The 26,383-nt window shown below is 44.6% G+C and overlaps 1 protein-coding gene and 1 long non-coding RNA gene across 2 annotated transcripts in view; one reads left to right on the forward strand and one right to left on the reverse strand.

Annotated features, from left to right (window-relative positions):
* Positions 1-26,383, forward strand: part of LOC145850388 (regulating synaptic membrane exocytosis protein 2-like) — a 74,650-nt gene that overhangs the window by 27,966 nt on the left and 20,301 nt on the right. Inside the window, exon 2 of the mRNA XM_082974935.1 lies at positions 23,229-23,460. Coding sequence (XP_082831061.1) covers positions 23,229-23,460 — 232 coding nt within the window. The remainder of the gene's footprint in view (positions 1-23,228; positions 23,461-26,383) is intronic.
* Positions 14,920-17,743, reverse strand: LOC106605393 (uncharacterized). The gene is made up of 3 exons (XR_001328840.3): positions 17,514-17,743; positions 17,163-17,256; positions 14,920-17,054 (listed from the first exon to the last, which is right to left on the reverse strand). It is a non-coding gene; the product is annotated as an uncharacterized LOC106605393 (long non-coding RNA).

Raw genomic sequence — 26,383 nt, forward strand, 5'->3', positions numbered from 1 at the left:
GTGTGTGTCCGTGTGTGTGCGTGCGTGTGCGTGCGTGCATGTGTGTGTGTAAAAAGCGTTTCTCCTGGGCCCGACCTCTTGGACTGATGTCCGATGGTGAAGGGATCTAGTACTAATCCCTTAATATCACTACACCCCACTGAGATACTGCCACCGTTACCATGACTACACTAAGATGGGATGTGTTGTATGGCAGAGGGTGTTGCATGGCAGAGGGTGTTGCATATAGAGCATTCCCCAGTAAAACCTAGACTACTCCTATTTGAGTTCCGTCCTGTGAGGCGAGAGATGTTTGGAGCAAGAAGGTATTTTAGGCTGTCGATGCTAATTTAACGTTTGTCCATTTCTACGTGCTAATGTAAGGTTAACTGCTGACTCAGTGTTGTTGGACATATTCCCATTTATTGGCTCTGAGATCCTTTTAAGGTTATTACCAGATTGATTTAGGCAGTGGGTATTACAGGGCTGTCTTAGTTCAGCTTGGTTACAGTGAGGCAGCAGGGTTACATTTAATATTGTTAGTGTCGATGGACATTATCCCTGTGTGGGTGGTTTTAAACCCTGTGTACTAATGCAGTGTGTGTGTGTGTGTGTGTGTGTGTGTGTGTGTGTGTGTGTGTGTGTGTGTGTGTAGTATGCCTGTGCAGCAGTATTTCTGTCCACTGATGGGTGTGTATCTGTCTAAGTGCTGTCACAGTGGTATCATGGTATCAGGTAGCCCTGCCTGGCTGGCTGTCCCCAGTGTGTACTCATGTATATGTTTGCAATTTAGTTAAGCAAGCCAATAGTGACGTACTTGCCAGAGATTAATTGAGACAGGTAATTGTGGCTACGTCCCAAATGGCTCCCACAGGGCTCTGGTCAACAGTAGTGCACTATATAGTGAATAGGGTGCCATTTGGGATGCAGTCTGCACAGCACAATAATAGCCTGGGTATCCATTACCTCTCTATTGTTAGCCATGCAGGCTATTATTATAAGCTACTGTGTGTGTGTGAGAGAGAGAGAGAGAGAGAGAGAGAGAGAGAGAGAGAGAGGGGAGAGAGAGAGAGAGAGACTCCCATAGGCACAACAACAAGGGTTATAAAGCAACAAGGGGTATAAAACATGTATGAGCGTTTATAAACGGTTATAATCATGTATGCAGGTAGCCTAGCGGTTGGGCCAGTAACCGAAAGGTCACTGGTTTGAATCCCGAGCCGACTAGGTGCAAAATCTGTCGGTGTGGCCTTGAGCAAGGCACTTAACCCTAATTGCTCTTGTAAGTCTCTCTGTATAAGAGCGTCTGTTAAATGACTAAAATGTAAATGTAATGGAATCCTTATTTGTGAAACAGCCACATCCATTTGAGATATTACAACAACAAAGAAGATACTGCAAACAACAAACACTGTTTTTCCTCAGACATCATTGCACCACAATATGTACTGTGCAACATCCTCAGCTCGCCAACAAAACCAATAACAACGGAGGTGGGGCGGCAAGTGGCACAGATTCCATCTTTAAAGTATGTTATTAGAAGGCTTATAATATGTTTTGTCTCTATGCTGGACTCAGAACATTTCAGCTGACTCAAAATGGCTGTTATTTAGTCATTATAAGGTGGTCCTACATGGTTACGATAAGTCATTATTAGACATTATAAGGTGGTCCTACATGGTTACGATAAGTCATTATTAGACATTATAAGGTGGTCCTACATGGTTACGATAAGTCATTATTAGACATTATAAGGTGGTCCTACATGGTTACGATAAGTCATTATTAGACATTATAAGGTGGTCCTACATGGTTATGATAAGTCGTTATTAGACATTATAAGGTGGTCCTACATGGTTACGATAAGTCATTATTAGACATTATAAGGTGGTCCTACATGGTTACGATAAGTCATTATTAGACATTATAAGGTGGTCCTACATGGTTACGATAAGTCATTATTAGACATTATAAGGTGGTCCTACATGGTTATGATAAGTCATTATTAGACATTATAAGGTGGTCCTACATGGTTACGATAAGTCATTATAAGGTGGTCCTACATGGTTACGATAAGTCATTATTAGACATTATAAGGTGGTCCTACATGGTTACGATAAGTCATTATTAGACATTATAAGGTGGTCCTACATGGTTACGATAAGTCATTATAAGGTGGTCCTACATGGTTACGATAAGTCATTATTAGACATTATAAGGTGGTCCTACATGGTTACGATAAGTCATTATTAGACATTATAAGGTGGTCCTACATGGTTATGATAAGTCATTATTAGACATTATAAGGTGGTCCTACATGGTTACGATAAGTCATTATAAGGTGGTCCTACATGGTTACGATAAGTCATTATTAGACATTATAAGGTGGTCCTACATGGTTACGATAAGTCATTATTAGACATTATAAGGTGGTCCTACATGGTTATGATAAGTCATTATTAGACATTATAAGGTGGTCCTACATGGTTACGATAAGTCATTATAAGGTGGTCCTACATGGTTACGATAAGTCATTATTAGACATTATAAGGTGGTCCTACATGGTTATGAAAAGTCATTATTAGACATTATAAGGTGGTCCTACATGGTTACGATAAGTAATTATTAGACATTATAAGGTGGTCCTACATGGTTATGATAAGTCATTATTAGACATTATAAGGTGGTCCTACATGGTTATGATAAGTCATTATTAGACATTATAAGGTGGTCCTACATGGTTATAATGTCTAATAATGACTTATCATAAGGTGGTCCTACATGGTTACGATAAGTCATTATAAGGTGGTCCTACATGGTTACGATAAGTCATTATTAGACGTTATAAGGTGGTCCTACATGGTTATGATAAGTCATTATTAGACATTATAAGGTGGTCCTACATGGTTATGATAAGTCATTATTAGACATTATAAGGTGGTCCTACATGGTTACGATAAGTCATTATAAGGTGGTCCTACATGGTTACGATAAGTCATTATTAGACATTATAAGGTGGTCCTACATGGTTATGATAAGTCATTATTAGACATTATAAGGTGGTCCTACATGGTTATGATAAGTCATTATTAGACATTATAAGGTGGTCCTACATGGTTACGATAAGTCATTATAAGGTGGTCCTACATGGTTACGATAAGTCATTATAAGGTGGTCCTACATGGTTACGATAAGTCATTATTAGACATTATAAGGTGGTCCTACATGGTTATGAAAAGTCATTATTAGACATTATAAGGTGGTCCTACATGGTTATGAAAAGTCATTATTAGACATTATAAGGTGGTCCTACATGGTTATGATAAGTCATTATTAGACATTATAAGGTGGTCCTACATGGTTATGATAAGTCATTATTCCTAATACCTACAGACTTTTAGTAAAGTTACCCAAATCTGTTTTCCCGGGTTGTAGTTGAGTTGGTTCAGGGCCTGTTATTCCCACTGGAGATGTGTGTGTTGGGTGGGTGTTTTGGGGTTTTATTATCCTTGTGGGGACCAGAAGTCCTCACAAGGATAGTAAAACAAGGAAAATTAGGACAAGTGGGGACATTTCTCCCATCCCCACAAGGAAAAAGGCTTTGGGGTTAGGGTTGGGTTAGTTAAAAAAATGTATGGAATCAATTGTTTGGTCCCCACAAGGATAGTAAAACAAACGTGTGTGTGTGTGTGTATGTATGTATGCATGCCACATACGCGTGTGGAGATGTAACATCAACACGGGACAACGTCAGCTGCCTAGAAATTGCTGATCCAAGACACAATGAAATGTATCCGTGTCAGGTTGTATAATGTAGGCAGGCAGGCGAGTGCACGCACACACACACACACGCGCACACACATGCGCGCCCCCCCCCCCCCCCCAGTACAGAGTTCACACAACACTGACTACCAAACACTCACACACCAATGTAGAAATGAGTGTCCCTTTTATTTGAACTCATTATTAAAATGGCATATTGGTCCTACAGTATGTACTGCTGTAGTAGAGCGGTAACACAGAGCACCACAGTGTGTAGATACAGATGAATATGATGAAGTTATGAATGTGTAGGATGCTGCTGGGTAGTTAGCTGACTCCGTGCCGCTAGGAGACTTCTCAGGAGGGGAGCTACGATTTGAGGAGGCCCAATTGAATCCTGACAGGTAATCTGTTCAAACAGATGAGTTTGAAGTTATATTTGGCTACAGATTAGTGAGTCCCCCACTGCTCAGAGAAATCCTACTGCCAACTCTTTTTGACAATCACATGTGATTATTAGTGCAGTACTCTGGTCAGGAAGCCCAGGGTTGCAGTGTGTACAGTACTGTACATACAATCCTATCACTATAACTGTGGTGCACAGCTTGTCCCTCAATGCATAGAAATATATAGACCTGATGTAGCTACTCAAACAAACTCTCCTCCTCGCAACGACCAGATTCCTGCTCTGCTCCCTATCACAACGTGGCAGAATGAGCGAGGTTGTATCCCAAATAGCACCCTAGCCTGGGCCTTGGTCAAAAGTAGTGCACTATATAGGGAATAGGGAGCCATTCAGAATTCCCCCCAGAGTGCAAAAGGAAGTTATCAGCTCTCTCTCTCTCTCTTTCTCTCTCATCCCCTACCCATAATCCTCTTGGAGCGAGAAAAGTGTTAAGTAGCAGCACACACACACACACACACCCCAACTCCCCTCACAAGAAGAAAGGTGTAATGAACAGGTGTCTCTGGACTTAATCTGCTGCATGTCTTTAAATGAGCTGCCATTTTTAGAACAGCTCTTCTTCTTCCTGTTCCTCTCAGACTCATGCAGGTAGAGAGAGGTGGTTCTGCCCTGGTCACAGTACTCACTGTAGCCTGAGTACCAGTCTGTTTCTATCATGGCTTGACAATGACAAATGGCGTTGGCAGGAGCACAAACAGATCTGGGACCAGATCTGCATCGGTTTAAAAACTGCAACTGCTAAAAATTATTTGATTACTGTACTGCACACACTACTACAAGCTTATAGTCGTGTATTGCTGAGTGGTTTAATATACTGTATATATACATTGACTTGTGCTCCTGGCAGTCATAAGCATTAAGTGTTAATTGTCTGTATATGGTATCTTCCTACACTGAGCCTCAGGATGATCCCTTCATCCAATTATTTGGAAGACTTGGGAAGACGGACTGAGTGGTTAGGGCTGGTCATGACACTACTATACAGAAACAGCATCTCAAATGGCACCCTATACCCTAGTATAGGCAGTGATTTTGACCAGGGTCCATAGGGAATAGGGTGCTCTTTGAGACGTAGCATGAGACTGTTGTGAACATGTCCAGTTGGAAGCCATGCTGAGCGTGTTCCAGTTACTACTACACTGTTGCTGAAGGGAAAAGTCATGCTGGCCCTTAGGACCACTGTATCTGACCGTATCCCACAGTCCTCTCTGCTACGCCACCCTCTGCTCCGCTCCAACTTCTGAAAGGAAGAGTGGACTTCTTAGAATGAACACATGCTAGATTGACTGGTTGGGGCCACCCAGACATATTTAGGCAGGGGAAGGAGGTCGGCATAGGGAGGGGAGGCGAGGCAGGGAACGAAGGGAGGCACTGGAGGGCGGCATACGAGGGAGGTGTAGGGAGGCAGGGGAGGGAGGGGGGCAGATGGGAGGGAGGGAAGGAGGCAGTGTCATGTCCTGACCAGTGAAAGAGGTCATTTGCCATAGTAGTATGGTCAGGGCGTGGCAGGGGGGTTTGTTTTGTATGTATTTTGGGTTTTCTGTTTCTATGTGGGTTTGTTCTAGTTATCTATTTCTATGTGTTGGTTTTCATGTTCTGCCGGGTATGGTTTCCAATCAGAGGCAGGAGTCTTTTGTTGTCTCTGATTGGAAGCCATACTTAGGCAGCCTGTTTTTCCTTTGGGGTTGTGGGTAGTTGTTTTCCGTTTTAGTCATGGTACCTGTCAGGACTGTTATTGGTCGTTTTCTTGTTTGAGGTGTTTTCATTAAAGTATTGAAAATGAGCACTATCCACGCTGCGTCTTGGTCTCCATTTCATGACCCCTGTGACAGGCAGACAGAGTAATTGGGAAGCATTTAGTCCCTGGGTGGAGTCAGTGTGGAGAAGCTCAGTGCAATGTAACAGAGAAAGCTGTGCCTGGTCTGCTCAGTATAATGTAATGTATGAAGTAAAGAGTTTTCTCCTCTCAACGTGTCTTCTCTGAAATCCCAGAGGGAAATGTAAGAGCTGGAGTGTGGCCTAGTTGTTTAGGTTCCTCTTAACAGTGTAACTATCTCTGTTACATTTGATTCATTTAGCAGACCGTCTTATCCAGAACCACTTACAGAAGCAATTAGGGTTAAGTGCCTTGCTCAAGGGCACATCAACAGATGCTTCAATTGGTTGGCTCAGGTATTCAAACAGGGAAACCTTTCGGTTACTGGCCCAACACTCTTAACCGCTAGGCTACCTGACGCCCCTGTTACATGATTCCATCAAGGCTTCCATCCGTGGGACTGGCGTGTATGTGTTGTCATGCTGTCTGTTGTGTGAAAAGCAGGTAGGATGGATGCAACTGACAGATGGACACCATGTACTCTGCGTCATGTATCCATGCCAACCATAACACAACATCCATCTCAAAGGAAATTATTACTGTCACATGTAACGTCAGTGTAAAATATGTCAAATAGGTATTTACTCCTGAAACAGTGTGTTTGTTTTCTCAGCTATAACCCAAATGTGTTCAGACCAAAATGTTACAAATAGTTTCTATTTGTATAGACTACTAGATATTTTTGGTGTCCTTAAACTAGTATGGGCTATGTGGGACGCTAGCATCCCACCCGCGGTACAGCCAGTGAAATAGCAGGGCGGCAAATTCAAAACAACAAAAATCTCATAATTCAAATTTCTCAAACATACAAGTATTATACACCATTTTAAAGATAAGATTCTCCTTAATCTAACCACAGTGTCCGATTTCAAAAAGGCTTTATGGCGAAAGCAAAACATTAGATTATGTTAGGACATCACCTTGACAAGAAAAACCACACAGCCATTTTCCAAGCAAGGAGAGGCGTCACAAAAACCAGAAATACAGCTAAAATGAATCACTAACCTTTGATGATCTTCATCAGATGACACTCCCAGGACTCAATGTTACAAAATACATGTATGTTTTGTTCGATAAAGTTCATATTTATATCCATAAACCCCATTTTACATTGGCGCGTGATGTTCAGAAAATGTATTCCCACCAAAACCTCCGGTGAATGAGCACATCAATTTACAAAAATACTCATCATAAACGTTGATAAATTTTACAACAGTTATTGAAAGAATTATAGATATACTACTCCTTAATGCAACCGCTGTGTCAGATTTTAAAATAGCTTTTCGGCGAAAGCACATTTTTCAATATTCTGAGTACAGAGCTCAGCCATCAAAGCAAGCTATACAGATACCAGCAAAGTTCTGGAGTCAACTAAACTCAGAATTAGTATTATAAAATCTTCCCTTACCTTTGCTGATCTTCATCGGAATGCACTCCCAGGACTCCCACTTCCACAAGAAATGTTCTTTTTGTTCGAAATACTCCCTATTTATGTCCAAATACCTCCGTTTTGTTCACGCGTTCAGGTCACTAATCCAAAGGCATAACGCGAGAGCGCAGAACCAGAGACGAAAAGTCAAATAGTTCCATTACCGTTCATAGAAACATGTCAAACGATGTTTACAATCAATCCTTAGGGTCTTTTTAACATAAAACGTCGATAATATTCCAACCGGACAATAACGTATTCATTACAGAGGAAAAAGAAGGAGAGGCGCGCCAATGTGCCCACGCAGTAAACAACTCACTGCTCCCAGGCAGTCTACTGATTGACTGAGCGCCTATTCTCTGCCCAGTAACAGTAGACGGATGAAACAAGTTTCTAAAGGCTGTTGACAGCCAATGGAAGCCTTAGGAAGTGCAAAATGACCCCACAGACACTGTAGTTTGAATAGGGATATGATAGAAGAACTACAAGTCACTTCCTGGTTGGATTTTTTTCTCAGGTTTTTGCCTGCCATATGAGTTCTGTTATACTCACAGACATCATTCAAACAGTTTTAGAAACTTCAGAGTGTTTTCTATCCAAATCTACTAATAATATGCATATCCTACGTTCTGAGCCCGAGTAGTAGGCAGTTTAATTTGGGCATGTCATTCATCCGAATTTCCGAATACTGCCCCGTCACTAAAAAGTTAACACTTGGCTGTCAGTAAGTGATCACACACTCCTGTACATTGACTCATGACTGTGTACTGTATCTCTTCTAGCTACGTCACGTCAGCCTGTGACTGACAGAGAGGATAGGCAGACTGTGGATCTATGTCACATGACTGTGTACTGTATCTCTTCTAGCTACGTCACGTCAGCCTGTGACTGACAGAGAGGATAGGCAGACTGTGGTTCTATTTATTCAGCCCATCAGAAACAATTAGAAGGGTTTTGGCTGCTGTTGGACCTGCCTGCCCAGGCACCTATGACATGTGGGAAACCTTATCTGCGTCCCAAATGGCACCCTGTGGGCCCTGGTCAAACATAGTGCACTATATAGGGAATAGGGTTCCATTTGGGATGCAGCACTTGTTCTTCTGACCGGCTGCATGGGGAGAATGTGATGATTCAGGGCTTGTTGTATAGATGTCACATCGATGTGGTTCTCCTACTCTGACCTGACTTAGGAACAGGCAGGTTATTGAGCGGGAGAGGGAGAGAGAGAAGGAGAAAGGGGGGAGAAGAAGAGAGGGGGAGGGTAAGAGAGAGCAAGAGAAGGAGAAAATGTGGGGAGAAGGAGAAAGAGGGAGGGAGACCTGCATTACTTAACCTGAGTTAGTTCCTGGAGCTGATGCCTAGGATTTGGCTCAGCAGGCTAACACAGCATTGTGATGTGCAGGAGGAGACCTGGGTTTGAACCCAGTCGGTCATATAGGTTGCGTCTCAAAACGTATCCTATTCCCTAAGGGCCGTCGTCAAAAGTAGTGGACTATATAGGGAATAGGGTGTCATTTGGGAAAGCAACGTGAAGCTGTATGAATAAAACTGCAGAGAGAGTTGGTCCTGTCCAGCTAGAGAAGGTGTGAAGTAGGAGCAGGTGGTCATGGTAACGTCCTGTGGTGTGAACAGTGGGCCTGGCCCAGGGCTCACAGACCCTTCATCCTTCGGTTCCATGATGTAAGACTGGTCCACGTCATAACGTAGAGCTGCACAACCTATAGAGGGTTGACACCATGCCATAGAGATGCACAATCTAGAGTGGGTTGACACCATGCCATAAAGCTTACAATCTAGAGAGGGTTGACACCATGCCATAGAGCTTAAAATCTAGAGGGTTGACACCATGCCATAGATCTTAAAATCTAGAGAGGGTTGACACCGTGCCATAGAGCTTCAAATCTAGAGAGGTTTGACACCATGTAATAGAGTTTAAATTATACAAAGAGTTGACACTGTGCTATAGAGCTGCACAATCTAGAGAGGGTTGACACCATGCCATAGAGCTTAAAATCGAGAGAGGGTTGATACTGTGCCATAGAGCTGCACAATATAGAGAGGGTTGACACTGTGTCGTCGCACTGCACATCCAAAGAGCTGCACAGTATTATGAGCTTTTATTTTTTACCTCGCAGTCATAGACTGAATTGTATCTAAATTTACTGCATTTACAAACTGGAACAGTCCAGATTTCATACAGGACTGAAGTCAGGGTTATTAATCATTTTCTCCCTGGTGGATGTGTGTCACCACTACACTGACAATGTTCACATTCTGGTGTGCGTCCCAAATTGCTCACTATTCCCTATATAGACAAGGGTGCCATTTGGGATCTACCCAACGTTGTGGTGTGTCTGCAGGTGAGGTGAGCTAGGTCTGTCAGTCTGGCCTCGTGTGGGGAGCTGGCTGCTTCAGGGAGCCACATTCATTACATCTAGGAGTTCTTCCCTAAACACTAAACTCTCAGTGACAGGCCGTTGTGTAATTGTCCTGCTGTCTGTCTGCGCGGCAGGAGCTACGTCAACTCCACTCTCTCTCAAGGAGCCACTCTCACGCTCTCAGATAGGGCTGAGGCTGGGGTACAGTATTGTGGCTGCATAGTACTGGGGCTGGGGAGGGTTGACACCATGCCTCTTCTAGCTACGTCACAGTATTGACACCATGCCATAGCCGCAGTAATATACCCCAGCCCCAGTACTGGGGTTGGGGTATAGTACTGGGGTTCAAATCAAATCAAATCAAATGTATTTATATAGCTCTTCTTACATCAGCTGATATCTCAAAGTGCTGTACAGAAACCCAGCCTAAAACCCCAAACAGCAAGCAATGCAGGTGTAGAAGCACGGTGGCTAGGAAAAACTCCCTAGAAAGGCCAAAACCTAGGAAGAAACCTAGAGAGGAATCTATGAGGGGTGGCCAGTCCTCTTCTGGATGTTCAAATGTTCATAAATGACCAGCATGGTCAAATAATAATAATCATAGTAGTTGTCGAGGGTGCAACAAGTCAGCAACTCAAGAGGAAGTATCAGTTGGCTTTTTCATAGCCGATCTTTGAGAGTATCTCTACCGCTCCTGCTGTCTCTAGAGAGTTGAAAACAGCAGGTCTGGGACAGGTAGCACGTCCGGTGAACAGGTCAGGGTTCCATAGCCGCAGGCAGAACAGTTGAAACTGGAGCAGCAGCACGGCCAGGTGGACTGGGGACAGCAAGGATTCATCATGCCAGGTAGTCCTGAGGCATGGTCCTAGGGCTCAGGTCCTCTGAGAGAGAGAAAGAAAGAAAGAGAAAGAGAGAATTAGAGAGAGCATATTTAAATTCACACAGGACACCGGATAAGACAAGAGAAATACTCCAGATGTAACAGACTGACCCTAGCCCCCCGACACATAAACTACTGCAGCATAAATACTGGAGGCTGAGACAGGAGGGGTCAGGAGACACTGTGGCCCCAGTACTATACCTCAACCGGGTTGGGGTATACTACTGGTGTTGGGGTGTAGTACTGGGGCTGGGGTATAGTACTGGGGCATAGTCCTGGGGTTGGGGGTATAGTGCTGGGGTTGGGGGTATAGTGCTGGAGCTGGGGTATAGTACTGGAGTTGGGGTATAGTACTGGGGCTGGGGTATAGTACTGGGGCTGGCGTATAGTACTGTGGCTGGGGTATAGTGCTGGGGTTGGGGTATAGTACTGGGGCATAGTTCTGGGGTTTGGGTATAGTACTGGGGCTGGCGTATAGTGCTGGGGCTGGCGTATAGTACTGGGGCTGGCGTATAGTGCTGGTGTATAGTACTGGGGCAGGGGTATAGTACTCGGGCTGGGGTATAGTACTAGGGCTGGCATATAGTGATGAGGCTGGTGTATAGTACTGGGGTTGGGGTATTGTACTGGGGCTGGAGTGTAGTACTGGGGCTGAGGTATTGTACTGGGGCATAGTACTGGGGCTGAGGTATTGTACTGGGGTTGGGGTATTGTACTGGGGCTGGGGTATAGTACTGGGGCTGGGGTATAGTACTGGGGCTGGGGTATAGTGCTGGGGCTGGCGTATAGTGCTGGGGTATTGCACTGGGGCTGGGGTATAGGGATAGGCTATTGTACTGGGGTTGGGGTATAATACTGGGGCTGGGGTATAGTACTGGGGTATATGGCTGGGGCTGGCGTATAGTACTGGGGCTGGGGTATAGGGCTGGGTTTGGGGTATAGTACTGGGGTTGGGGTATAGTTCTGAGGCTAGCGTATAGTGCTGGGGCTGGCGTATAGTGCTGGGGTAGGGGTATAGTGCTGGGGTAGGGGTATAGTACTGGGGCTGGCGTATAGTACTGGGGCTGGCGTATAGTACTGGGGCCGGTGTATAGTGCTGGGGCTGGCGTATAGTACTGGGGCTGGGGTATAGTACTGGGGTTGGGGTATAGTACTGGGGTTGGGGTATTGTGCTGGGGCTGGCGTATAGTACTGGGGTATAGTACTGGGGCTGGAGTATAGGGCTGGGCTATTGTACTGGGGCTGGGGTATAGTACTGGGGCTGACGTATAGTACTGGGGCTGGCGTATAGTGCTGGGGTTTTGTACTGGGGCTGGGGTATAGTGCTGGGGTATAGTACTGGGGCTGGGGTATAGTGCTGGGGTTTTGTACTGGGGCTGGGGTATAGTGCTGGGGTATAGTACTGGGGCTGGGGTTTAGGGCTGGGGGTATAGTACTGGGGCTGGCATATAGTACTGGGGTATTGTACTGGGGTATAGGGCTGGCGTATAGTACTGGGGTTGGGGTATAGGGCTGGCATATAGTACTAGGGTATAGTACTGGGGTTGAGGTATAGTACTGGGGCTGGGGTATAGTACTGGGGCTGGGGTATAGGGCTGGCGTATAGTACTGGGGTTGGGGTATAGGGTCGGCGTATATTACTGTGGCTGGGGTATAGTACTGGTGTTGGGGTATAGGTCTGGCGTATATTACGGGGGTTGGGGTATAGTACTGGGGTTGGGGTATAGGGCTGGGGTTGGGGTATAGTGCTGGGGTTGGGGTATAGGGCTGGGGTATAGGGCTGGGGTTGGGGTATAGGGCTGGGGTTGGGGTATAGGGCTGGGGTATAGTGCTGGGGCTGGCGTATAGTGCTGGGGTAGGGGTATAGTACTGGGGCTGGCGTATAGTACTGGGGCTGGCGTATAGTACTGGAGCTGGAGTATAGGGCTGGGCTATTGTACTGGGGCTGGGGTATAGTACTGGGGCTGACGTATAGTACTGGGGTTGGGGTATAGTACTGGGGCTGGCGTATAGTGCTGGGGTTTTGTACTGGGGCTGGGGTATAGTGCTGGGGTATAGTACTGGGGCTGGGGTATAGTGCTGTGGTTTTGTACTGGGGCTGGGGTATAGTGCTGGGGTTTTGTACTGGGGCTGGGGTATAGTGCTGGGGTATAGTACTGGGGCTGGGGTATAGTGCTGGGGTATAGTACTGGGGCTGGGGTATAGTGCTGGGGTTTTGTACTGGGGCTGGGGTATAGTGCTGGGGTATAGTACTGGGGCTGGGGTATAGTGCTGGGGTTTTGTACTGGGGCTGGGGTATAGTGCTGGGGTATAGTACTGGGGCTGGGGTTTAGGGCTGGGGTTGGGGGTATAGTACTGGGGCTGGCATATAGTCCAGGGGCTGGCATATAGTACTGGGGTATTGTACTGGGGTATAGGGCTGGCGTATAGTACTGGGGTTGGGGTATAGGGTTGGCGTATATTACTGTGGCTAGGGTATAGTACTGGTGTTGGGGTATAGGTCTGGCGTATATTACTGTGGCTGGGGTATAGTACTGGTGTTGGGGTATAGGTCTGGCGTATATTACGGGGGTTGGGGTATAGTACTGGGGCTGGGGTATAGGGCTGGGGTTGGGGTATAGGGCTGGGGTATAGTGCTGGGGTTGGGGTATAGTGCTGGGGTTGGGGTATAGCGCTGGGGTTGGGGTATAGTGCTGGGGTTGGGGTATATGGCTGGGGTTGTGGTATAGGGCTTTGGTTGGGGTTGGGGTATAGGGCTGGGGTGTAGGGCTGGGGTATAGGGCTGGGGTTGGTGTATAGTACTGGGGTTGGAATATAGGGCTGGGGTATAGGGCTGGGGTTGGGGTATAGGGCTGGGGTTGGTGTATAGTACTGGGGTTGGGGTATAGGGTTGGGTATAGGGCTGGGGTTGGGGTATAGGGCTGGGGTTGGGGTATAGGGTTGGGGTATAGGGCTGAGGAGTGGGCTGGGGCTGGGGTATAGGGCTGGGGTATAAGGCTGGGGCTGGGGAGTGGGCTGTGCCACCTATGACCTCAGAACTCCAACTCAACAGCTACATTGGACATGTATCATTACTACTGTTCTGTGTATTTCTCTTCCCCTATTACTTTAGCAGAGGAAACCACACTTCTGTCCACTAGAGAGCAGTGTAACCTCAGTCAAAGACAGTCAAACCTGGAGGCTTCTGGTTATATTGTGTGAAACAGAGAGGGTCAAAACTAGAAAGAGACAGATATGATGATATAAAATCTATAGATACAGAGACAGACTGTGTGTGTGAGACTGGTCTTAGACTGTCTGTCTGTAGACATCCTGTTTGGTATACAGTCTATGTACATGAGCCTGGTTGTCACCCTTTTGACTGTTGTCTATACCTTCCCACCTGACCTCTTTATTGTGAGGGGTGATGTGTGGGTTACTAGTGTCATGAGGAAGAGTGGATCCAGGGATTAAACCCTGGTTTCCAGTAGAGGCATATACCTGTATGTGACTGGACCCTGGAGCATTACCACTAGACCACAGGCTCTGCACTAAAGATGACGTTTTCTAACAAGATGTGTCTGCTGCTGTAAATGTGTTTAATAATGATTGGTGAATGGTTTGGAAGTCTGGAAGTAGTGAGACCCTCAGCTAGAGTTCCAGAGTCTTATTCAATCAATTCAGGTGTGACATGACAGCACAAACATCATGACAGCACAATACTTTATTATTTACTTCCTGTGAATCATTTTAAAATGTTATGATTTTTATTGTTGTTTTTTGTCATCATCATCACTGATATCTTGATCATATGCCTTAAAGCTATTACAATATACAGTAATTATGTTCATCATCATCATCATCATCGATATCTTGATCATATGCCTTAAAGCTATTACAATATACAGTAATTATGTTCATCATCATCATTACTGATATCTTGATCATATGCCTTAAAGCTATTACAATATACAGTAATGATGTTCATCATCATCATCATCATCATCATCATCGATATCTTGATCATATGCCTTAAAGCTATTACAATATACAGTAATCATGTTCATCATCATCATTACTGATATCTTGATCATATGCCTTAAAGCTATTACAATATACAGTAATTATGTTCATCATCATCATCATCACTGATATCTTGATCATATGCCTTAAAGCTATTACAATATACAGTAATGATGTTCATCATCATCATCACTGATATCTTGATCATATGCCTTAAAGCTATTACAATATACAGTAATTATGTTCATCATCATCATCATCACTGATATCTTGATCATATGCCTTAAAGCTATTACAATATACAGTAATGATGTTCATCATCATCATCACTGATATCTTGATCATATGCTTTAAAGCTATTACAATATACAGTAATTATGTTCATCATCATCATCACTGATATCTTGACTATACTGTATGCTTTAAAGCTATTACAATATACAGTAATTATGTTCATCGTCATCATTACTGATATCTTGACTATACTGTATGCTTTAAAGCTATTACAATATACAGTAATTATGTTCATCATCATCATTACTGATATCTTGACTATACTGTATGCTTTAAAGCTATTACAATATACAGTAATTATGTTCATCATCATCATCATCATCATTGTTTATGTCTATGTATGTATTTATTTGTGTTGTTTTGTGTGTGTTCTCCATGTCTTTGTGTTGTGTATGCACTGAGCACTGAGCTGTCCACACTTATCTTTTTAGGGTCAAAGAAGAACAAAAGCCTCAGCCGGCACAGTAAGTAACACATTACCCAGAGTGCTCTAGGCTTTGACACTTCTTCCTGTTGGTCAATGTAGCTTCCTGTCTCAGTGGGCCCCGCCCCTTCTCCCCTGATATTGGCTCGCCCTGGTGTGTCATTTGCATTCTGATTGGCTTGTGAGAGAGCTTCACCTTTAGGCTCCTTACTTCCTCATCCATGTGTGAACTGGATGCTTCTATTCAGCTACCTTCCGTCCTGCATTGTGTCCAAATCTACCTCTAAACACAGCAACTATCTGATCTATATGTAAACGTTATACTACTACTCTACTACCAGCTTCCTAACTATTGGCTGACCATTCAATGCAATTCCCATTTCCATTGGCTGTAGCTTCTTTCCTGCTTTTATACTTCCTCTCCTCCTCTTTCTCTGTTGTTGTGGATGTGGTTGACTGTCCCTCTTTCTTGGTCTGCTGTGAACACAGTGAATGTCCCTGCTAGGCTTCCGTACAGTACCGCCACTGACTTTGTGTAAGCCTTGCTGGGTGTGTGTGCTTTAATGGGGGATTCCCTTATCTCAGCCAGCCCAGACTATGTGTTGATTCTTCATCTTTCTGTGGTGTGGTGTACAGTCACGTTGTTTGCTTACTTATTTGAACAGGTGGTTTAGTCCCTTTAGTGGGATCACTGAGCTGGTAAATAACGTTCTGCAACCGCAGCAAAAGTCCCAAAATGAGAAGGAGCCTGAGCCTGTGTCTGAGCCTGAGACGTAAGTAAGATGTGCACTGTCTGCCCCTGAACCAGACAGTTACTGTAGTAGGCCTAAACATACAGTATGGCTGACTAGTGTGGTCTGCACAACATGTTTGACCTCTGACCTGTCAGATACTGCCAAGAGCATAGGCGGCGCGTAAGTCTCAAGTTTCGGGAAGCTAATTTTCACCATACAAATTCTCCTTTACAATAAAGCATTCCTTGCATCATCACTTTTGCAGACTTATGTAAGATAGTCTGCTATTTCCAATGTGATGAGTAGATTGGATAGTCATGATTTATGCTAATAATATAACTCAATCACTGTTTGGGAAATATATGGGCTTTTATAAACACATTTCAGCAATTCTACTACACTTTATACAACTGGAGATTTATACAAAAAAAAGTATTTAACCTTTATCTAACCAGGCAAGTCAATAAGAACAAATTCTTACTTACTACGACGGCCTGGCAGGAGGCAAAAAGCCTCCTGGGCTCGGACAAAAAAACTTTGTAAGCCAAAACGGACAACACAGACAGAAGACACTGGCAACAGCACAAATACACCAGCAAACAAACAGTGTGTGTGTGTGGTAAAACAACGTTCTTCCTTAAATAAGGCATTGCAAATGATTGACATGGGGTGACAACTAGAAACAATGACATGTCTCAACAACCCGTTCCTCCTCCAGGGACACCAGGTCCTTGAGTTTTATGTTGGCTTGGGGGGAAATTCCATGACAAGGGGGCTGAGTAATGAAAGGACCTTTTCCATGCTCAGTTCAAATGTCCGTGACTCTTAGCCTAAAACAAGATTGAGATCTGAGCTTGTATGTGTTTTTATTTCAAACTAGAAGAGAGGAGAGATAAAATGGCAGTTTTCCTAAAATAACCTTATAAATGAGAACGTACCTGTGTTAGAGCCTGCGTGTTGCTATTGATGTCCACCCGACGGATCACAATGGAGAGTTAGATAGACATCTCTGATTGGTGACAAAACGAAGGGCTGCATGATACACAGAGTCAAGAACCTTCAATGTACTGTAGAGCTTGAGGCTAGCACATGCATAGCTGAATCTTTTATTACGACAAAAATTACAGAGTAGTTTAAACTCTGCTGACTGACAAACAGATCAATAAAAACGACGTTGTCTGCAACTATCTAATAGGCCTACGAAAAGAGGAGCCAGAAAGACAATATGGAAGAGGAAATGTTGTCCAAAAACTGACCCAATGATAAAGACAGTGAATATGCACACTCACCGGGGATACGGCCGATGCTCCGCTAAAATAGGTTACTGTTCGCTCAAATAAATGGAGAATTTTGATAACAGGCAGATTAGTCTTTTCATGGTGTTCTCCGTACAGCAATAGCTATTTGCTTTTCCACCGATGTTTTCACGCGATTGTATTTTGAAATATTGCGATATGCCTGGCTGGGCCTCTCTTTCGGTGACATTCGCAACTCAACAATCATCTATTCGGTATTTGCCGTGCACGCTGCCCAAATTGAGGACCCTTCCGGCTATGCGATATAAACAATCCACCGTTTTTTTTTGTTTTTTTTGAAATAAGCTTTTTGGTGGAGTAATGATTTTATGTATTTCTGTATAGACAGGATTAGTCTAATTAGGCTATATAATTTTGGCAATTAATACAATTTACTTTAGGATAAACCTTATGAACGCGCTGCTTATGGCCAAGAGTCAAGTCTGCTTTCAAATGATACTTTTGGACAGCTGGAACAAGCACACTATTTTTCTTCAGGAAAATGACCATATCCTTTAGGATTATTTTTACTATGGTGAAGAATACAAGAAATTGCATCTATAAAATGCATGACATATTTTTGGATTAAGTGACAGCCGTTTACATTTTAAAACTGTAATAGTGCCAAAATAGTAACAGATTATATCAATATTGCATTGTGGTTGAATAAATGCATCTGAGGTGCACCGTGACTGTGCTATATCACAGAAACATGACATCAGATGGTGACATCAATGTTATGTCACCCAGTCTGACATCCACAAGGAACACAACTTTAAACATTTAAAAGGCATGTGTTGATAAAATAACCTCCTGAGTTCATACTTAAGGCCAAGAGGCAGACACGTATTGAGTTTCCGGTCTTGGCTGGGTCCTGGTAGGGATACTATGTTAACTCCGTCATACAGTATACAGTAGAGTCCAGGGCAGGGCTCATGTTTCAGCCTGTTGATGCAGCCTGTGTTGGTGTGGTTCAGAGGTAAGAAGGGTCGGATAGACAGCCAGAGCTGATACAATGAGCAGCATATGATTACATGTCAGCTGTGTCATGCGCGTTTGACCAGGTTTGACCGAGGGGGAGACGGATGAGGAACGGGAGCCATCCACCAGCTGCCTGAACCTCTCAATACCCCTCTCCCCCCCCCTCTCCTCCTCTATTTCTCTCTCCTCTATTTCTCTCCTCCTCCCTCTCACTCTATTCCTCTCCATCTTTTCCCTGGCCATCTCCTCTACCTACCCCTCCTTCCCTCTCTTTCTCCTTCTCCCTATCTCTCCCTACCCTTCTCCCTAACCCTCTTCCTGGTTTAGAGAGAGTTGCATCTTGAATGGCAGCTCTCTAGTGACTCTCTCTAGTGAATCTAGAAGCCTCTATATGCCCACTAAACTAGGGGTTCTCAAACTTTTTGGGGTCAGTAACCCCTTTTGTGATAGCAAATTCATCAGGGACCCCCTCATAACTCGAGTGAGATAGAAATAGCAAGGAGTTTTACTATGACTTCGGTAGTGCATGGCCGGACAATCCAAGTCTCGGGCCGTGGGAAGAAACATTTTAAAGACCCACCTCTTTGCATCGGAGACCAAAAAGATGCAGTTTTCAAGCAAATTTCTTGCAGTTTTAGACATTTCGTCATGGAACAGAGAGATGTTTTGTTGTTACAGCGTCTAAGCTAATATCCTGCAATTCTACACATTTTGCCACGGGGCAGAGAGAAAATGTAGCAATTTTAAAGCGTAAAGCTAGAGTCCTTAATTGAAACAATAACAAAGCGGGCATTCCGCCTCTGTTTTGGTAAAAAGCTGAGGCATGGGCCTGGAGAAATGTAACCACTCTCAAATTCATAGACAGAGCTATGGATGCAAGGACTGACCATCCATGATATCAAAATGATAGTTTTACTAATGTTCTGAGGCTATACATTGTTTACATTTACATTGTTTACAAACATTGGAGTAAAACAAGCTATTTTGTGTTCTGATGTGCTAAGACAGTTGAACTAAACTCATGAACCATTTATAAGTTACAGTGAGGGAAAAAAGTATTTGATCCCCTGCTGATTTTGTACGTTTGCCCACTGACAAAGAAATGATCAGTCTATAATTTTAATGGTAGGTTTATTTGAACAGTGAGAGACAGAATAACAACAAAAAAATCCAGAAAAACACGTCAAAAATGTTATAAAATGATTTGCGTTTTAATGAGGGAAATAAGTATTTGACTCCTCTGCAAAACATGACTTAGTACTTGGTGGCAAAACCCTTGTTGACAATCACAGAGGTCAGACGTTTCTTGTTGTTGGCCACCAGGTTTGCACACATCTCAGGAGGGATTTTGTCCCACTCCTCTTTGCAGATCTTCTCCAAGTCATTAAGGTTTTGAGGCTGATGTTTGGCAACTCGAACCTTCAGCTCCCTCCACCAATTTTCTATGGGATTAAGGTCTGGAGACCGGCTAGGCCACTCCAGGACCTTAATGTGCTTCTTCTTGAGCCACTCCTTTGTTGCCTTGGCCGTGTGTTTTGGGTCATTGTCATGCTGGAATACCCATCCACGACCCATTTTCAATGCCCTGGCTGAGGGAAGGAGGTTCTCACCCAAGATTTGACGGTACATGGCCCCGTCCATTGTCCCTTTGATGCGGTGAAGTTGTCCTGTCCCCTTAGCAGAAAAACACCCCCAAAGCATAATGTTTCCACCTCCATGTTTGACGGTGGGGATGGTGTTCTTGGGGTCATAGGCAGCATTCCTCCTCCTCCAAACACGGCGAGTTGAGTTGATGCCAAAGAGCTCCATTTTGGTCTCATCTGACCACAACACTTTCACCCAGTTGTCCTCTGAATCATTCAGATGTTGATTGGCAAACTTCAGATGGGCATGTATATGTGCTTCCTTGAGCAGGGGGACCTTGCGGGCGCTGCAGGATTTCAGTCCTTCACGGCGTAGTGTGTTACCAATTGTTTTCTTGGTGACTATGGTCCCAGCTGCCTTGAGATCATTGACAAGATCCTCCCGTGTAGTTCTGGGCTGATTCCTCACCGTTCTCATGATCATTGCAACTCCACGAGGTGAGATCTTGCATGGAGCCCCAGGCTGAGGGAAATTGACAGTTCTTTTGTGTTTCTTCCATTTGCGAGTAATCGCACCAACTGTTGTCACCTTCTCACCAAGCTGCTTGGCGATGGTCTTGTAGCCCATTCCAGCCTTGTGTAGGTCTACAATCTTGTCCCTGACATCCTTGGAGAGCTCTTTGGTCTTGGCCATGGTGGAGAGTTTGGAATCTGATTGATTGATTGCTTCTGTGGACAGGTGTCTTTTATACAGGTAACAAGCTGAGATTAGGAGCACTCCCTTTAAGAGTGTGCTCCTACTCTCAGCTCATTACCTGTATAAAAGACACCTGGGAGCCAGAAATCTTTCTGATTGAGAGGGGGTCAAATACTTATTTCCCTCATTAAAATGCAAATCAATTTATAACATTTTTGACATGCGTTTTTCTGGATTTTTTTGTTGTTATTCTGTCTCTCACTGTTCAAATAAACCTACCATTAAAATGATAGACTGATCATTTCTTTGTCAGTGGGCAAACGTACAAAATCAGCAGGGGATCAAATACTTTTTTCCCTCACTGTATATTCTTCAAGACTCAATGGGTATATCATGGTATTCCATACCAAAAATGAATGTAGCAACTAAGGATTCTAGTTTTAAAGTACAGTGCATTTAGGTAAAAACATTTTTTTGTTGCAGAATACAAGAACATAATATATATAGTATTAAGTTGAAAACATTTTAATTGGTGGGGCACTATGGATACCAAAACCCCTGTGAGCCTCCCAAGCCCATGTGACCCAGGGTTAAGAACACAAGTTGTAGATGAATTATATTACATTTTATTTTATTGTATTGTGTTACACCTTCTGAACTTATTCCACGGATCCCTTGGCCCAAATTGAATCTGTGGTTTGAAGTATTATTTTCTTTTGTGTCTGGCGTCGGACCCCCTGCAGTACTGCGGACCCCACTTTGAGAACCCCGGCTCTAAACAGCAGACACTGCTACCCAATATGCACATACCATTAACAAGTCTTCTATCTTTAGACTTGTTCTGGTGTCTGTGTGTGTGTGTGTCTGTCTGTGTGTGTGTCTCTGTGTGTGTGTGTGTCTGTGTGTGTTAAACAACACCACACCACCACGTCCCAGGTCTAATCTGTGTTCAGTAAATAGTGACAGTAGTAGCCCAGTGTTGTTCATCCAGAGTGGGTACAGCAGCGTGGCAGTGTGACACAGAGAGGTGCCATCCAGGGTTCCGTCTCTATCTAGTGTTCAGCAGGGGGATAGTCATCAGACAAGGCCCAGCCACATCGAGTCACGCACCAATTACATTTGGGATCTAAATAAAAGGCCTGTTTGTGGGAAAGAAGAGGCAGCATGTTTATCACCTACGCGACACCAAGCCATGCATACGGACGGTAAAAATGATAGCTCTGGTTAATAATTCACGTGACTAATGAATGTTGCAGGGGAAAATGTGGAGACGAAACCAATTCTAATCGCCATATTATGAAGTCAGCCAGGGTTTTAGTTTCTAAGGATACACCCGATTGACATGTGTCATACAAAATGCATGCTGGTCTGTCTGTGTGAGGCAGCGTTTCAGGGTCCTCTGGTCCTCAGGTCCGGTTGGACCTGTCATGTGTGGGTGCATTGGGAGAGTATAGGACAAGATGACACTGAATGTACATCTAGTGTGAGCAGGCGGTGCAGATTAAAAGAGAATGTTGAGCTAAAAGCTTCCTTCCAAATGGCCCCCTTTTCTCTATTTGGCACCCTTTTCCCACAGGGCACTAGTCAAAAGTAGAACACTGTGTAGGCAATAGAGTGCCATTTTGGACGCAACAAAGACTTTTGAAGGGTGCCGTTGTTTCAGTAAACCACATGGAGGCCTACACAATAGTCTGATTCCTCTGCGCTGTCTAAAGGCACTGTTAGCCCGATGGTTGGATGAATGCTGTAGTGTAGGTACCTAGTCATGATGTTGTTGCTGTGAAAAACAGATTTGATGTGTTCTTTCCACTGAAGTGTGGGCATTGACATTTGGAGGGCTGTATTAGCTTACGTCTCGGGCCCCGCCCTGAAATAGAAACACAGGTACAAATGATTCATTAAACGCCGGGAACCTGAGTAAGTGGAATTAAGTTAGGCTTTTAAACTTGCGATGCAAACTCTATACCTTCCTACCTGGCCCGCCTTGTTTCAGTAAAGATGGGTGCAGCTCTATGTGAATGGAGAACTATCGTGACAGTACAACAAAATGCAATACAGAACATACAAACATTTCTCTGACAGTTGTGTGTAACAAACTGTAGGTTATTTGGTTGACAAAACCTTTTGGTTACACTTTCTATAAGTATACATAATCAAGGCCATTATAAAACATGTTCCTCATAGAAAGTGTTCCCTACATTTCTCTTAGAAAGGAATCAGAGGTACATATGTCGCTTTGCTGTCTACCAACACTAATGGACTTCACACAACATCCTGCAGTTAGCTACAGCACAAAGACATCTGAAATTACTTCCTATCCCCTGAAGTGCATTGTTATACTCTGGCAAAAGTAGTGCACTTTAACGGAACTAGGGACTAGGGAGCCATTTAGGATTTCTGAGCTGATCTTTTCCTAACTGTGCTCCTCTCTTGCTTCCTTCCTTGCAGGAAGCTGCACCAGCAGTTTGAGAGCTACAAGGACCAGGTGAAGAAGATGGGGGACGATATAACCCCGCAGACAGGGACGACAGGAGAACTTCAGAAGAACCCCAATGACTCTCCTACCTGCGGGATTTGCCACAAAACCAAATTCGCTGACGGCTGCGGCCACCTCTGTTCATATTGTCAAACGAAATTCTGTGCTCGGTGCGGAGGACGAGTGTCTCTGCGGTCAAATAAGGTGAGGAGGTTAAGCCTAGCTACCTCTGTTTGTCTGTGTCTATGAACGCACGCACGCACACACACACACACACACACACACACACACACACACACACACACACACACACACACACACACACACACACACACACACACACACACACACACACACACACACACGCATACCTGGAAAAATGTTTTGTAGTACCTAATCATCCCCAGCTTACAATTGGCTCATTCATCCCCCTCCTCTCCCCTGTAACTATTCCCCAGGTCGTTGCTGTAAATGAGAATGTGTTCTCAGTCAACTTACCTGGTAAAATAAAGGTAAAGTAAAAAAATATATTTAAAAAATTGAACTCTTGTAAGATTACAGTGAGAAGGTGGAAGTAATTTGTCAATACAAAGCGTTTTATACAATCCCATGCAGGCCAGTCCAGTCCAGCTGTCGCAAGAGAGTGTTTTTTTGCTGCTACTGTCTCTCTTGGGTCCCAAAAATAGCCTGACTAGTACATCCATTTCTGTCTCAAATCAAATCCTCCACTGGGTTATGAAACATTAGTGTGAAATCAGAAACTGGGCCTCAAGCCAGATACAGACAGTGGTGCAGCTCACAACACATCCCTACTGATGATCTATACCATATACCAACTCCTACCAATGTTTCTCCCATTCATATTCTCTGCATGACTGTGAATGGGGTGAGGGATGATTCTAGATGCAGTGATTTCTTCTGGGCTTGTTTTTAGCTTGGCGTCAGGTAGCCTAGTGGTTAAAAGTGTTGGGCAGGGCCTCCCGAGTGGCGCAGTGTTCTAAGGCAGTGCTAGCTGTGCCACCAGAGATTCTGGGTTCGAGTCCAGGCTCTGTCGCAGCCGGCCGCGACCGGGAGGCCCATGGGGCGGCGCACAATTGGCCCAGCGTCGTCCGGGTTAGGGAGGGTTTGGCCGGCAGGGATGTCCTTCTCTTATCGTGCACTAGCGACTCCTGTGGCGGGCCGGGCGCAGTGCACGCTGACACGGTGGCCAGGTGTACGGTGTTTCCTCCGACACATTGGTGCGGCTGGCTTCCGGGTTGGATGGGTATTGTGTCAAGAAGCAGTGCGGCTTGGTTGGGTCGTGTTTCGGAGGACGCATGGCTCTCGACCTTCGCCTCTCCCGAGTCCGTACGGGAGTTGCAGCGATGAGACAAGACAGTAACTACTACCAATTGGATACCACGAAATTGGGGTGAAAAATAAAACTAACATCTTTAAAAAAAAAAAAAAAAATGTTGGGCCAGTAGTCGAAAGGATGCTGGTTTGAATCCCAGAGTCCATGTGCCCTTGAGCAAGCCACTTAACCGTAGTTGCTCTGGATAAGATGGTCTACTAAATATGTCAAATGTAAATCTCTTGCTTTACCACTGGGGGGAGCGTCTCCCCTGGAGTCTCACGACAGCCCTAAATCTCATGGTTGCTGTGTATTACCATGCTGCTCCAGTGTCTTACTAACTAACCTTGTTGTGAAATCCTCCTACAGAGTAAGCCTTGATTTATTATTATGTGACTGAGTATTTATGCTTGGTGCCGTCCAATACCCTCATTGTCGGAATGCGATGTGTCAAAGTGTACTAATGTCACTCACAATCTTTCTCCCCGTTCCTTTCTTCCTCTCTCTCTCTCTCTCTCTCTGTCCCTGTCTTCCACTCCCTCTATCTCTGTCTGCTGCATTCCTGCTCTCATGGAATTGCAACAGGAGGACAAAGTGGTTAGCAAATCCTTTTCCAACCTTTTGCTCACCTCAACTAAGAAAAGTCTGAATAGAAGCATCACTCCTTCGCCCCCATAAGATACTTTGCGGACTGTAATATACACATACAGTACCCTGAATACATGATTTTTGACCAATCACATCTGTGAGTCAATCATATCATGTTGAAGGCCAGACCAAAATGGAACATATAAAGTATATGTCAGAAAATATGTTTCGGTATCTTTGTTCCATTTTCAATGCAAAGTTTGTACCAAATCCCTGTCAAAGTTTCCCCTTAACAGCTATGACTGAGCTGAATGAGCTGAGAGTCCACCTCCACTGGACCTTCTGTCCGTCGGCTGCCAAGGCTGCCTGTCTGTCTTTGTTGTTGACTGATTATGGGTGGAGGATGGGTTTCCTCCAGAGTTGTAGCCTACAGATGGTGTTGAGTGTTGGCTGTGGGCTGGCAGGAGGCAGCAGCAGCAGTAGGGTTGGGACAGTGTGATGAGTAGCGGGAGTGTTGGCAGATCTGCCCTGGGATCAGATCAAAGGATAGGAGGATAGGCCCACTGCTGCCCTGCCCACTGTTAGCCTGATATTGTAGCTATCTGTCTTCTAGGCCATGAAAATACATTGGTTGCATCCCAAATGACACATGCAGCTAAAGTATTTGAAAGGAAAACAGTTGTTATTACTGGTCTGGAGGTGGAGGAGGTACAGTAGAGGGATGGAGATGGAGATGGATGGATGGATGGATGGTGGGGGTGGAGGTGGAGGTGTACATACGTTCAGTAGATGTGCTGCTGTCTCAGCCAGAGGAACATTGTTTACACAGACACTGCCTCCCCTGTATCTAGTTGCAGGGCTCCAAGCCCTCACGGAGCCCTCAGGGCCAGCTGATCCAGGAGTTTGGTTCCCAGACAGGGCTGGATGACCAGATAGATTTTCAACCCAAGGAGGGTGATGTCACTGGGGGCCCGACCGCTGGGCCTCTGAGGGCAGGGCCCATGGACCTAAAGGATGTCTCAAATGGCACCCTATTCCCTATATAGTGAACTACTTTTGACCAGAGCCCTACACATGTTGGACACAATAAAGCCCTTTCATGTTTACACACACACGCCACGTGCACACAGACTCACACACAACACTTGTCAGAGTCTCGTAATAAGAATAGATGTTATGTTATTGCAAGTTCATTAACTTAGACTA

Source organism: Salmo salar, chromosome 05, assembly GCF_965601325.2.
Source record: "Salmo salar chromosome 05, fSalSal1, whole genome shotgun sequence".
Lineage (NCBI taxonomy): Eukaryota > Metazoa > Chordata > Actinopteri > Salmoniformes > Salmonidae > Salmo > Salmo salar.